This window comes from Bombus bifarius, unplaced genomic scaffold (genome assembly GCF_011952205.1).
Source record: "Bombus bifarius isolate JDL3187 unplaced genomic scaffold, Bbif_JDL3187 scf7180000008266, whole genome shotgun sequence".
Lineage (NCBI taxonomy): Eukaryota > Metazoa > Arthropoda > Insecta > Hymenoptera > Apidae > Bombus > Bombus bifarius.
In genome coordinates, this window is record NW_022884551.1 from 108,607 (window position 1) to 124,530 (window position 15,924).

Sequence of the window (15,924 nt, forward strand, 5' to 3'; positions counted from 1 at the left end):
TTATATTAAATTAAGTTAAGAAATTTTTCATTTTTCATTTACTAATAAGAGTGTAATGTCGAGATAGATATTAATAATAAATCTCATATTTCGTTTATTAAATCTAAAGCAGTATATTTACGTCATATAGCTTGATTAAGTCTTGACAGACTTACAGAGTTAATTACTGTCTACCAACTAATGTATTACATAATGAGAAACTTGAATTTATTAATTTTAAAACAGTTATAAAAAACCGGATAATTCCATATAATTATGCTACATTAAATCTTGAAGTTTGGAGTGCAGCAGTAAATAGGATGAAACATGTTATCATTTTGAGTAACATTTTCGTTTACAAAATAAACACAGTGGTAGTTGTGTCCTTTTTATTTGCATATTATTACCTATTACGGTACTATATTAATATTATCACATAGACAGAGAAACGTCATGATGCAGACAGTTTTTACAATTATGTAATGTTGAGTGTGTATATATATACATTCACTTCACAATAATATAAGTATCAATGATAGAAAATATTTTTTATACTTGTTTTTGTTTTTGCTGAGAAAAGTTAAGTTGGCATGATCGCTAGTTATTACAAACTAAGTTCGTACGACTTCTAACGACACTCTTTTGTCTTAGAAGTCGACCACGTGTTAATAGACTAAGTGTGTCCTGTGCGCTAAGACGTGTTGTACGAGGCGGAGAAATATAGAAAGAGAAATCGAATCTGTGTGAATCGATTAATTATCAACCCCAAACCTACATCAATTAACAGTTTTGACAATCTTCAGATAAGTATAATTATAATCTGTAAACGAATATAATTACAAATTTTATAAAAAAGTTAGTTATACATCTTTTAAATTGTGGTTTTTAACAAAATTTCTTTCTTACTCCGTTGTAAAATTAGTTAAATATTAAATTTAATGCTTACTGAATAAGTATTTTTTTCAGTTATTAAACAAATTATAATCTTAATTTATTTCACGTTACATAATATGGTATATAATAACGAATACACCATAATATGGCAAAGATGATCATATGTAAAGTTTGGTGAAAATTATTCGTGACATTTATTGTGAAAACTATTCCAAATTGCTTCAAATTAACGAAATTGTCTTCTTCATTTTAATAAAATTGTATAGGCCAAACTTTTGTGCAATCTTTGTACAATCTTTTAAATCTGATTTTCACACATTTTGCAACTTCTCCTTTAAGAATTATCACTGTTTAACAAGCTGTATTCTTCTGTGAATTAATCTTTGACGAAAATACATTCATATAATTGCAAAATACAAAATTTCCATTTTCCTTTATTTTTTCTTTATGTTCATCTAGATCGCAAGTGCAGCATAGTCTTATTGCTAAGAAATCCTCTTTTATAATTTGAGAAATATAAATTTTTTGCGTTTAAATCAATAGATTCCTTTCGAAACTTGTTTCCTTAACGTTTCTGCATTTTCACAATCAACACACACGTGCATCAAGTAAAAAAGGAAACATAGAGAAAAATGAAGATGCAATCGCGTCTTCATTTGCTATCTCTGCCATTTACCTTTCAACAACATTTGAACTATCTTACCAAGTCTGTCCGATCTTCGCTTTAATACCACATGATTATCATCCATTCCGATGACTAATTATACGAAGTGAAACGCGTCTTGAAGGACGTGGAGAATCAAACGGTAAAAATGAACTTCTTCATCCCTGACGAAAAACGAAACGATCGAATCCGGATTAATCGTACAACAATAGATAATAAAAGGTCACATTACTTATATCGTCCAAGTCCGTTAGTTCTATCTAATACTTTTTCATGTTCAGGATATGTAGAAATAGGCGAAGTTCTTCATGCTTCTTATTTCTTCAGTAAAATTATATCGAACAGACTGTTAGAACGTAATGATTAAATGAAATTGATTGGAGATAAGCAAAGCTACCATAAAGTTATAAACTTCAGTTTTCTTCAATATCGAAATAGTAGCTAAAATATCCGAGCTATTTCTAAGAAAAGCAGATCTATGGACGAAGGAACAAGAAACAAGTTACGAACGGTTTCTTTATATTTTTGAATAGTAACGAACATTTTGTATCTTGATTTATTGCAAAATTAAAGTTTTTTTTTTATTTAATATTTCACATTCACAATTTGTCCAATTTGGATATTTGGTAGAATTTTTTAGCTGTTTGATTATCATGTGTACCGTCTTCTTGTTTGTTAGCTTATATCCTTTATGGCAAAATTAAAGTAAAACAAAGTAAAGCAAAGGCAAAGTAGGTACAATATTCCTTTAGAAAGTCAGGTTTAGTCGATCACAAAGATTCGGACACTGTATAATTGTAATTTTAAAACTCTATATTTTCAGCAAATGAAAAAGGACCAACAAAAATATATTACATCATGTTATACTACACTGTACGTAGGTAACAGTAGAAAAGAGCTTTTGAATTATTATTTATTGTCGTTTAAATATTAAAAGAAACACTGGAGAAGAGATATTTCGTATTTCACGAAAAGTTTCGATTTCTAATATTAATTATACGCATAAAACTGAAACTAACAACGATTATTCACGAAAGTTTAATATTTAATTGGGTAGCTCATATGTTTGATGACATAGCGTAAACGTTTTAGCGTAATGGAAATCAATTTTTTTATATAATTGACATTGATATGTTTTTATATTAAATTCCTCTTACAAATGTATTTTTAATTATTCCTCAATATACCCGCTGTTTTACGATTTGACTTTTTCTCTCCGTTGTGAAATATCAGTAATTGTCGCATTTCAAAACTTGTATATCGGCTTTCGCTACTCATTCCGAACAAATCTTTAATGAAGCTAATGCATAGTTGCAATCTGAGCTCAGGCTTGAACCAAGTACTTTTTACAAACGTTATATACAAACAGTGGCAATGCTTAGTGGAGAGTTAAACTAAGAAGTTCCTCCAGGTACATCTTGTATTAAATTTCGAAACTTTTTCTGGCATAAGAATTCGCCCTTTGTCGATATTTCTTTCAATATTTAGACAATAACAAATAATAACACAGAAGTTTTCTTTCGCTGTTAGCTATGTAGTGAAGTGTAACATAGTGTAATATATGTTTGTACATTTACTGTAGATATAGAGCTTAGAAATTGAAATCGTACACTGATCAAATCTTTTTGCACCGACTGCACCTACTTACGCCCTTTAAACAAAACGTGATAGAGGTAAACAAAAAAGAAAAAGATTGTAATGTAAAACATTAGGTTGATGCATTTCAAATGTCGTTTGTCCGAAGGCTAAGTTTAACAAGACAATACAAGACTATCATCAATGGTTATGGATCACATGGAAGAAGAAGTAGAAGTGTGTTATAAATTATCTTCATACGTTAAATATTGCGAAGATTTATAATAAAAATATCAGAAACTTACTACCAATTATTATGAATTATCATAATATTCGTGTAATCTTCTAATATGAGTTTAAATTTGGTAAAAATGAATGGAAATAAAATTTAATGAAATATCAATTTAACGGTTGCGAGAAAACATTGTTAAAAGCATCTTCTATTTCATCTGCATAATTTTTTAACGCAAAAATTATTTTAGGAGGAACTGTAAATAAAAAAGATAGAACAATTCCATTTGCAAAATTCTTGTAATTCTGGAACCTGGCGTGCAAAGTTACCTCAAGTGACAAATTTGAGACAAAACTACTTAATAGTGTAGAAATGATCATAATTTAATATGGTCTCGTAAACTTTTATTTGAAAAGTCGACATTTTATGTTCATTAACTTAATATCATCGTTTAAGTTGTTCATGGCGGGGCAGCCAACTACGCTCGTTAAAGCCCAGAACTGAAATTCACCGTTTATTGTGAACATTCACCGTTTATTGTGAACACCAAAAGGTATTTAAAAATTTGTATCTTGGTTTAATAAACATCTTTAAAAAAAAAAAGCCCAGAACTGAAGACGACGCGTCGCGAGTTCGAATCCTCGGAATAGGAACTATTATATTTACAAAATATAGAAAAACCAAAATCTCTCTTAAAAGTAATATACAACAGGCAAGCGACCAGCCCCTCCCTTGCGTGTGTTGTGGGGTGTACTTTTTGGGAGTGCTTGGTAAAGGTACCTGGTGTTAACCACCCAGGGGACCGACGATCACTCGCACTGGTCTACCGTCTCGCCCGTGGAGGTTTTAGCCGGTAAGAATCCGGCACTACCTTCTACCGCCCCCACAGGGTGGTAAGGTGGCTATGAAGATTTCCTCCACGTAAAAAAAAAAAAAAACTGGCCTATACTTCAACCTAAGCACACAGAATAAAATTACCCTCTATAAGATTGTAATAAAACTTGTCTGGACCTACGGAATCCAACTATGGGGAACAGCAAGTAATTCCAACATTGAAATACTTCAACGCTTCCAATCGAAAACGCTAAGATCCATTATAAATGCACCCTGGTATGTCACCATCGAATTAATACATCGCGATCTCAAGATACCCACAGTCAAAGAGGAAATAGCAAAATATAGCGACAGATATAGCAAAAGAGTCAACAAACATCGAAACCCCCTAATTACTGGACTACTTGATACGTCGGACCACATCCGCAGGCTGAAGAGACACTACCCGTTAGACCTAAACACTAGATTTAATTAGTTATTTATATTAAGTAATATTTGCTAATTTACAACTTACTCAAAAATTATACTTATCTATAGTAAGTATTAATTTATTATAAATATTTAGCCATGTCACTGCGCCACGCCAGAAAAAATTACTGAAAATTCTCAATGCGAGAATTGATTGTAAATAATAATAAATAAAAAAAATGTTGTCCATGACTAAAGCTATAAAGGATTATATCAATTTATCACGAATTGATTCTTCAATAGATTTCTTTCACAGTTGGATAGATCTGTAGGATAATCGTAAAATCCGAGGATTATGTAATAAAGTTTTATAAATTGGTTTGCGCGGGTCAGGAACTTATAAGAACCAGAGAAAGAGTGGAAAGTAAGCCCTGGAGGGCAGCGCGCGCTCGATTGCGCCACTCCACTCTTAAACTTCTCTCTTGTGCACAACTGCGCTAAACTTGGAAACGGGTATATACAAGTGGCAATTATTAGAAGAACATTCGATATCTCGTTGCTGCGGAAAGGCTCGTTTAATCTACTTTTACGGGCCTCCAGTAAAACATGCCGGTCGGTTCACCGATCTCGAAAGGCTGCGGCACAACGACGTCCGACGTCGATATCTCTCGCTTGATCGATCGGATTTATGTTTCCTTTTACCGATTTATGTCAAACTTTAATTAATAATAAATTATTTTTTTCCTTATTTTATTATCAATGAAACGCTTTTTTTCAAATACATATTATGGTTGTTAGATATAGGGAAACGGCTACGTACATAGAATGAATCACGAAACTATCCGAACACTCTTAGACACCTTTTATGAATATATTATCTATGTTACATAAAACATCTTTAAGTTTCATTAGCACTGTGATGAGATCTGAGTGTCGCGATGACATTGGTAAAGTTTGAAACAAATCTGAAAATAACACATATATACAAATTATGAGATATAATAAATATTAGAAGTATGTGTATATTTCATTTAGGTCATGAAAGTTATTTAAGGTAACTGCTCATGCTGCATATTAATTTTGTATTAAAAAAATATTGTATTTGCAGTAAATGTCTTGTAACTTTTATACACATTTTCAGATTAATTTCAAATATCAATATAATTATGGCAATCATGTGATACTGTAATGCTAATGAAATTTCAAAATGTTTCATATAATGTACACAATATATGCACAAAAGCTTTCTATGACGAGTGTTCAAGTAGCCACAATATAGCCACTATATATAGCTTTAATGAAAGTTTTAACGTTTATAGTTTTGAAATATTAGATTGTTCGTTATTGCATTATGAATCTTATTGAATAATAGGAGTAAGTGTACATATAAATGTGTAAGATATTAATCAACATCAATATTATTCAATAACATGAACAATATGGATAATGTTGAAGTTTGAGACTGATGTGCATATAACAAATGCTATCCAGCACATTATACATAGATTTTACACGTACGTAAAATCAAAGCATTCAAGATTTTTGTTTAGAAGCACTAGAGATAATTAACATAGAAATAAACGATGTGAAAGATCTAAATGCTGATTTCACGCGATACTAGTACAATTAATTTGATAGAAATCTCTGACGTCTTGGGAAATAAAGATATAAAGTGTTAATATAAAAACTACCCTCTATTACAGTGCAAATGAAATCTGTACTGAGCCAATAAGAAATAAACTAAATAGGTTTAAAGAATCTTAATAATTTATTAATTAAATACCTTTAATGTTCTGTATACAGACTGCTTCAAATATCGAGATATTAGAATCAAAATTAAGATTAGATTAATCAACAGTTTTAAAAAGTTTCAAATCAGATGTCTTATGTTATTCTATATAAAACTTTCAAATGCTTATATATTATTTCTTTTTACTACGATCCCAAAATTACCACATTATGATGGCACAGTTGAAATTCCAGGTCTCTAACTTAACTCTTAGTTGTTAGCTTAAGTTTTATCATTTTCTTTGAGCTGTCCCTGTTTTCTTTCTTTTTTTTTTCTTATTAATTTAGAATATCAAACATTATTCCATAACTGTCTATATAATATAATATAATTTTACTCAAAAAGTAAAAACACAGGGAACTTCAAATATTTCAATCTTCAAAAATAAAAAGATACTAAATAAGACATTTTAACTAAAACAGACAGTATACATACTCGATATATGTATGTACATAAGTAGCATTAACTAACCAATTAAATATGACAACAACATAACATTTAATTAACTATTTATAAAAACAAGTGAAATATATATTAAAGGTAAAAAAATGATGTAAATAACGAAAACTAGTAGATATTGGAATCATATGGATATGAACGCGACTGACAAAGTTTTCATGTTCTGTGAGGTAAGAAATCGAACGTTTAGGAATAGTGGAGTTCAACAAGTAACAATGGACGTCATTAATGTCTGTCTGTGAATGATAACGGCGATATCACAGTCTTATGTTTAGTATTATGCATGAACGGTATTCTATGAAGAGTGGCGCCGTCCGCTACGCGTTTGATCTCGGCTGCTAACTACGAAAGAACACTCTTTCAAGATCCCATTGTTCGCCGCATATTTCACACAGTCAATGCTGTTAAACCATTAAACGCTCTCAATTATTCTTTTATCCTTGTATTCGTCGGTCTAAAAATATATGTAAACTGCTAATATTAAAACTACCAAATGATTTCACAGGACACATATTTCACCAAATATTCGTAACAATTTCTAAGAATTCTGTTTCATAGCTGATTTTTGAATTGCAAATATTCTAACTGTATCTAACTGTACTGCAATCCTCGAACTTTCATATTTCAATTTTGCTTGCATTTTAGGAAACAAAATGTGTTTGTTATGTTTTAAGAAGACGTTTAAAATAAAATTGAAAGGGAAAAATCATGCGTACCATTTTTTTGATACTTTGCTGAAATTTGAGATTTTTCTTAACGTTAGAAAAATAGAATTACAGCGAGAACAGCCGAAAGAACGCATCAGGATTAATAACGTCCCACTGATACGTTATGAACGAGACAATTAGGACGAAAACCACTTGTTTAATGAGTTGATAGGAAAAAATGGCCCTCTACATATCAGGTAAGATTTTCAAACAATTCGGCTTTGTTTATGTTTCGTGTTTAATATTTAATAACGTTCCACATATAATTATGGCTATATATAATTTGGTTAATGAATTGGCAAAGGAAAAAAATAGCATACTAAGTATCTGTTAGGTAGGATGCATCAGTCGGAAGATTTATTCGTATTCAATAAGGAACATGCAAAATCAACTTCTTCCGAGCGAATAGTTATTGATAATTACATACAGAGGCGGATTTGAAGCGCATATTCTAGATGTTTAATGGAAATCAAGGAATCAGGAATCACAACGATTAATGAGGTCACGTGCTAATTCAAGGCTAACCGATAACACGAGTAATCGTCTTATTATATCGTAGATACATCGAGTTATGTCATAATCTGAAAACCGATTTCCATAGAATTTTTATTACCAACTCGTCAGCCGATTAGAGATTTCGATGCTGACACACCAATCATGTCACAATTACGAATAATGATAGACAAAACAAATTCAATCGAGCACCATACTTTTGACCACGTACATATGACAATAACAGTACACAGCAAATACGACAATAAAAAATTATTCGTAAGCGTCTATGAAAATTTACCAAAGATGCATTAACAATATGAAGAGCTAAAGGAAGAACCAACTGTCAATGACTGATAGTATACCAGCGCCATGTGTAACTTATCTATTTATGTATTTCTTTAATTACTTGCTACCGCTATTTTATTATTTTTCAAATATTCGAAGTCATCGAATTTTGTTACAAATATAACAAAATCATATTTTATGAGTTGTTGTTCGGAACTAGCTGGTTGTTGTACATAGTGTTAACTCTTTGCACTCAGAATGCCAATTACGCTGCCACGATCTTTTTGCTGTTATGAATATCAGTTTTATAATTTTATAATCAATTCACGTAAATCTTCTAGACATTGCATTTATAATACAAAGCTGATGATAAGGCCTCCGGAAATCAGGGGCACTTTATTCTTCTCAAAATGAAACATTTTATTTTAGAAAAAATTTCTTAAATAAAAGTGTATAATAATTCCGGGAACGAATTTCTTCTCATTATTACTCGTCTGAGTAATTATTAACAATAATTTAAATTAAATAATTGAAAATTGGTAATAATTAAAAACATTGTGAGATATAAATGTATATTGATACAATGACATATATGAGTATATGTATACAGGGTGGTTGGTAACTGGTGGTACAAGCGGAAAGGGGGTTATTCTACGCGAAAAAGTAAGTCGAAAATATAGAATAAAAATTTTTCGTTTGAGGCTTTGTTTTCGAGAAAATCGACTTTGAATTTTAGCTCGGTACGCGTGCACTTTGTCGCGTCTCGTTATGACGGATCTCGCTGTAGATCGTTGTTTCGATAGAAAAATTAAAAAAAAATTGTTATTGTATATTTTCGACTTCTTTTTTCGCGTAGAATCGCTCCCTTTCCTCTTGTACCACCAATTACCAACTACTCTGTAGATGATAAAAACTAACGTTTCTTAATCATAGCAAACTGATAAAGGAAATAAAGTAATCATAAAGTTTCTGTCAGAAATTCGCGTTTCAATTAACGAGTTGACGAAAAGGGACGTTGAAATGGTTTCCAAGTGCAAAGCGTCAATATTTGTTCGACTAATCTGAAAGGAGTTCTACTATATTACTTCAGACGAAAGCTGAATCACCGAAAAATGATTTCCATCGCGCAGATGAAGCGTACAACTATAAGAATGTACAGTGGAACTCCATTTATTTGAACACGTCATAGGCAAACGATTCATTCAAGTTCGCTAATTTTCTTCTCTATCTATTATTTTTCATTCGCAGGAATTCATATTCAGATTAATGGGGTCAGTTAATCGACTATTAACGAAAATGTCATGCGAGTAAATAATGGAGTTCTACTGTCGTAATTGCCTGAACTAAAACGCTTATTTCCAGAACGTACGTAGCCATGATGAACGGAGAGGGGCACAAACGATAACTATTTAAACATGACAACAACGCATAGCTTTTATCACTTACTCTTGAACAGCGGAGAGATTATAGTAATTCCCTTGTTGTTGTTGTTGTTGATGATGATGCTGGTAGAGTTGGGTATCGGACGATAAGATCGTTGAGACTATCCGACCGCGGTTATCGTGAACACGATGTTCCTGGTGAATACGCGGATGAAGCTCCTCCAGCGAAATGAATTCCTGTGGCTCCTGACTCGGGTGGAGGAGCTGCGTATAACTCTGTGCCATTTCTTGGGCCACCATCTCCTGATCCGGTGGTCCACGAAAGTATAGAAAATCTTCCAGCTCCTCCTGCTGACGTTGTTGCTGATACTGTTGTTGTTGCTGTTGCTGAAGTTGCGCTTGTTCTTGGCGATAACGATGACCTGGAGAATGTTGCTGTTGATGTTGATGGAGACCGCAGGTATTCACGCAGGTGCCATCGCCGACCATAACATCGTTCTCCACGACACCACCGCTATCTGGCAGTAATCCACCCTCGTCTGAAGATTCATAAAGCCGTGTTCTTTTACCCGGATCCTGATTTCGCTACGGCCGCGTCCTAAAGTGGTTGCAACATGCGAATAGATCGGGACAAGACGAGTTCACGTGTTCGTGGAACGTGAACGATGCGCGTTTGAATCTCTTTGACCGAGCCATCGGAATGTCCCTATAAGGGAATCGTTTTATCGCGCTAAAGAATACTTTTGAATCTTGAAATCGACGACTCTGCACTGGAGGATATTTTTGAATCTCGATATCAACGACTCTGCTCGGAGCAAATGGTCGAAGACTCGTTTCCTCGTCGATCTATTTTAACGAAAACAACGATGTAACGACAGGAGTGACAATGAAACGACGATTTAATGAAGGAAAGAATGAAAATTTGCATGCAGGCGAATTTGATAGTAATCGGTTTTCTAGTTCGAAAACTGGAATGGAATCGATCCGTATAACATAAATGAATAGATCATGCAAAAATTAAAAGAATTCAAATCTTGGATGGCTGAGAAATTATGGTAATGAATGCGCCACTCAAAAAATTAAAGGATTAAGACTATTATTAGAGATTATAGTAACTTCTTTATCGTTACTGTCAACGTAATGAGCTTTATATTGCAAGGAAAACTACCAATGGTTTTAATCAACAAGAACTTGGCACAATTGTACATCGAACTTTTTTTCGAATCCGCATGCAGTCAACGATGTGATAAAATTCCTCGTACTAGGAGCTACATTTTTTGAGAGCGGTGAAATTTTTACTGGCGTAATTATACAGGGTGGTTGGTAACTGGTGGTACAAGCGGAAAGGGGGGTGATGCTACGCGAAAAAAGAAGTCGAAAATATAGAATAAAAATTTTTTTTTTTTACTTTTTCCATCGAGACAACGATCTACAGTGAGATCCGTTACAACGAGACGCGATAAAGTGCACGCGTACCGAGCGAAAATTCAAAGTCGATTTTCTCGAAAACAAAGCCTCGAACGAAAAATTTTTATTTTATATTTTCGACTTCTTTTTTTGCGTAGAATCACCCCCTTTCCGCTTGTACCACCAGTTACCAACCATCTTGTATAAATCGGCTCATAAATGTTGGTAACAATCTGTGATTCTAATTTGCATATTTTACATATTTACAGGTATTTTAAATAATTCGTTTAAATTATTTGATTCACGGAATCGCAATAATTGTTCTTTGAGTTCTTATCGCCAACACGATTAAAGAGAAATAAATATGCTAATGATATATTATGCATTTACCACTAAATCATGTAATGAATTATGTAATAAATGACCTCTACACCATTAATTAGTTTTACGTATAATTGTTACTATTTAAAATTGATGAAACTATGCAGCATATTATGGACGCTGTTTTTAAACACGAAGAAGTCATTTTTAGTCATTTTTCTTGTTTCCAACTATCTTCCCTTTTTGTTTACTATTGTTGGCCGTATCTCCAACTCAATTATGTTTTGAAACTAATATTTGAAAATAATATTAAAACTTTTAAAATTAATAATAATATAATTAGAAACTATCATATTTTATTATAATACACAAAATTGGGACTGTAATTCTCGATAAAGGTAATGGTATGTGTATATCGTAATGAGACTAAATAGTTTTATTATAAAAATAGAATAATCTCAAGTGGAAATTCAAATTACATTAACAAAACAAAAAGGTTAGTGCCATATTATTATCAAAGATTAAATCATCATATAAAGTGAATCGAAGATAGCGCGAGACAATTGCAACTCAAGAAGAAGAACAAATTGTAGAAAATACAACAAATGAAAGAGATTAAATATTAATAATATACAAGAGATAAATTAATACATGACGAGCATTGTATGATAGATCTGCTGAAAAAGATTTCAAGCCGAAATTCACGTAAATTATTATGCGTTCGATTAGCAAAGAAACATATATTGGTTCTTGTACTTTCACAATCTGGTAATTATAGAACAGGATGAAAATATCGTCTGGCCTGTAGCAGAATAATCATGCAAAACTGTATTTGTATGTTAAAGCAAAAACAATTCTGGATTTCGATATTATTGTTTCTCGAAGAAATAAACTTTATTCTATTAGCCTCTTTAGCAAATAATTAACCTGGTTTCTCACGCGTTAGGAAATGTCAATTTTCCGCATCTGCGGATGGCGGAAATAGAGAACCAGACCTCTGACATTAGGTTGTCGTACGATGATTAACAAGAAAGAACTAAGCGAATATTCCGAGCCATTATCGTCACGATTGTAATAATTTTCGATATGAAACAGCCTACAGTATGTCGCTTAAGGATTGGCATTAACATTACAGTACACCGTTAATTTTTCTAGCATACGGGATTTGTACGCCATCCAATTTTTCGAATTTAAAGTGTTTCTAATTTTAATACACATGTGGTTGTATGAAATGAATGCGAGAATCGACAAAATAAAATGATAAAAATTACGAAATGGTGGATAGAATATTTTCACTAACGAGTACAACGCTTTGCATGTATGAAGAATGTTATGATCAATTATAATACTCATTAAGCTTCAGTAAAAATATAAAGTGCTCCTCCTCCGTTGTTGTGCGATTTACATTTTCTCCTCAGCTAAAGCTAATCATATTTCAATTTTTAACTCACATGCTCACATGATAGGCAGGTATCATCTTGAAGAGATGACTATTATATGTGGTTAATCTACGTCCTGTATGGTGAAGAATAGCCAGCAGATACTCGTTTAATGGACTTCGAAAAATCGTTGAGATAATTAAATTTTCACGGCAACAATGTTCTGCGATTGTGCGAAGACAACGAGGTTCGGAATCATTAGCGCGTTGGTAGACGGATAACAAATTGGCGAAGAATCAGGGGGCTAACATGGTCTATGGCGAATCGTACGCCTTCAACCGCACATTAATTGCACCTCTCTGGCTGACAGACAATTTCGTATTTTTATGGCATTTCGCCTGTGTGCACGTGCTAATATGTCAGTGTAAAGCGACGGCTGTTGCAAGAGCCCATTGACCCTCCACGTAGAATGCCTTAGTGATACGAAATGATGTAATTCTCTTCTAATTAACACTACCTCCATTGCTTTTAATTTGATAAAAGAATCATTCATTTGATGAGAGCACTAGATGTTGTGAAACGGGTATCATAAAATTGTTGTGAATGAAATTCAAGGAAGAAACATAGATGAATGTTGTGTTTAGTATAATAGGGAAATTAATGTAATTTAAATTTTTGGCTTTAGAATAATAACATAGTTTCCTCTATTTTATTAAATGGTAAAGAGAGAAACGTTTTTAAAACTACAATTCTTGATTTTTAATTAAAAGTATAGTTTCTTTCATGAGCAGCAAGGTACGAAGAGAAAGCCCTAGAATCAAGGAAGGAATTAATAAAGGAGTGTATAAAGGAAAGAGGGAGAGATTGGGGGAATGGTCATGAAGGGGAAAGAGCAAGAAAGGGAAAGAAGGGACTAGAAGAGGTGAGAAAGGGAGGGACGCAGGTAGAAGCAGGAGAGGAGCAAGAAAGGATGACAGCAGACCAAATTATAGAAGGAAGAAGAAAGAGAGAAGCAGAAGAGAGGGGGAAAAGGATAAGGGAATCCAAATATAATATACACTACAGAAACATAGCCAAAGAAAAATCACCAAAGTACCTGGAAGGGAGGATGAAGTGGAAGGACAGAAAAATACTGGCAAGATTCAGATACGGAAACGAGACCAAAGCAAGGGAATACTGGAAAGAAGAGGGGGAAAAAAGAAGCAGACTATGCAGAAGGAAAGAAGAAGACCTGAGACATGTAATAGAAGAATGTGAAATAACGGGAGGACCAAAGGACGTAGGAAAAACGCTAAACGAGACTGGAGAAGGTTTAACAAAACTGAAAGCAATAATAGAGAAGAGAAGGGCAAACGACAGGAAGGAGGCACAGCAAGGAGGCTAAAGACCAAAGTTGCAATAGTTTTTAGTCATTAGTTGCTAATTTATACTTCCTAATTTCTAGTTTTTAGAGGTAGAATAAGTAAGGTAGTGCAATAGAATAGAGCGGAAAAGAGGGGAGGTAGACATATAAGAAGAGAAATAGACACAAGAGATGTAAAACCGAAAGTTCGTCCAAAGCCGAAAGGCACAGACTAAGCAATAATAATAATAATAATAATAATAATAATAATAATAATAACAATATAGTCTCTTTCATTCATTTCTAACTAGATAGAGAAAGGTTAAGAAAAAAAGCTGCAGTCTAGAAATTTGAAACATTATGAAAAATATGTATATACTCTCTGTCTATGCAAATCTTTTAGATACAAACTTGTACATCATGTGTGTGGAATATATGAAAAAAAATGTTAAGTTATTTCTGACATAAATAGGAATAAACCTTAAAAATAGCTAGAAATGAGTTTAATGAATGAGTTGCTCATCATACTTTGTATTATGAAATATTCATTATGCAACTTGCTCTTCATGAAGTTCTATAAAGAAACGAAGACAATTGTATTCCAAATCAAGGACGAGATCAAGCAATTTTAACATCAAAGTTTAAAAATAGTCTTTCCAGTTTTATTTCTGAACGTAAAAAGACAAATAATTGCATCAAATATAAAATAAAGCGTAAGGAAAATATAATTGTTCATTATTCAAACAGTGAAAAATAAACTTTATATAATTTGTGTGTAACATAATTCTATCATAATATATAGTTTTGTATATGTCATATAAATTTTACTACAATCCTAAAAAGAGATTAAAGTGGATTATAAAATTTTCAAGCAATGTCAGAAAATGTTTTTAAGTGATATATAAGTGTTACGTAAATGAAAATATGTTACAAAAATATACTCCAAAATTTCGCACGCAAAGAAAGCAGTATTTTAAGAAATAATGTAGGATCAATGTCATTTAGGAACAATAAAATGATTGTGAAAGTTGATCGTAAAAGAAGAATCAAGATTCTAGGTTGTAGTCGCTCCAAGCAACTTCTAGCAGAACTCTTAATCGACTACATTTGGTTAGAAAAACATGTTTAACCCATGACGCATGTGTATATTGAGTCGTTTACGACCAGTAGTTTTAAGTAATTCTTCATTTTTTTCCATATTTTCGTTTAAATTTTGCTTTACTTAAAAAGATTAATATAATATGTAGTATAATGTAATATTAATATAATGATTAATATAATATGTACATGTAATCAAAATTATTGCACTGTATTCTAGAAACTCGGAAGATGATTCACGAATTTTGGGGAATTTTTTAAAACACAAAAACTTGAAAAATCTACATGAATTTAAACGACCCAATATACAGACAAGGTCAGTGAAAATAAGATTGCAGACATTCGAGTCAAATATCGTTAAAATCAATTAAAGGCATCGTTAGCATAAAATTCTTTAAAAAAAAATGAGTAAATTTATTTTTTGAAAATTAAATTAATTAAATTAATTCCTTGCGCTTCTTATAAGAAAGATATCATAAGGTTCTAATTTCCATAAATAAAATCAAATTAAAATTAGTAAATAACTCACAATAAATAGTTAACTCTTTACGCAAAATTTGTCATATATAACTTCCAGGATCCCTTCAGTTATTTCAAATTTAAACTTTCATTAAAAATATATCAACTGTTTTATCTTATCTATTCTAATGGTGTGTCGCATAATGTGGTCAACA

General features: G+C 32.2%; 1 protein-coding gene across 3 annotated transcripts in view; it reads right to left on the bottom strand.

Annotated features, from left to right (window-relative positions):
• LOC117212035 (protein cycle) overlaps nt 1-15,924 on the bottom strand; it is a 95,621-nt gene that overhangs the window by 75,830 nt on the left and 3,867 nt on the right. For all 3 annotated transcript variants that reach the window (XM_033456483.1, XM_033456482.1, XM_033456484.1), the window contains exon 2: nt 9,768-10,242. In XM_033456483.1, coding sequence (XP_033312374.1) covers nt 9,768-10,242 — 475 coding nt within the window. The remainder of the gene's footprint in view (nt 1-9,767; nt 10,243-15,924) is intronic.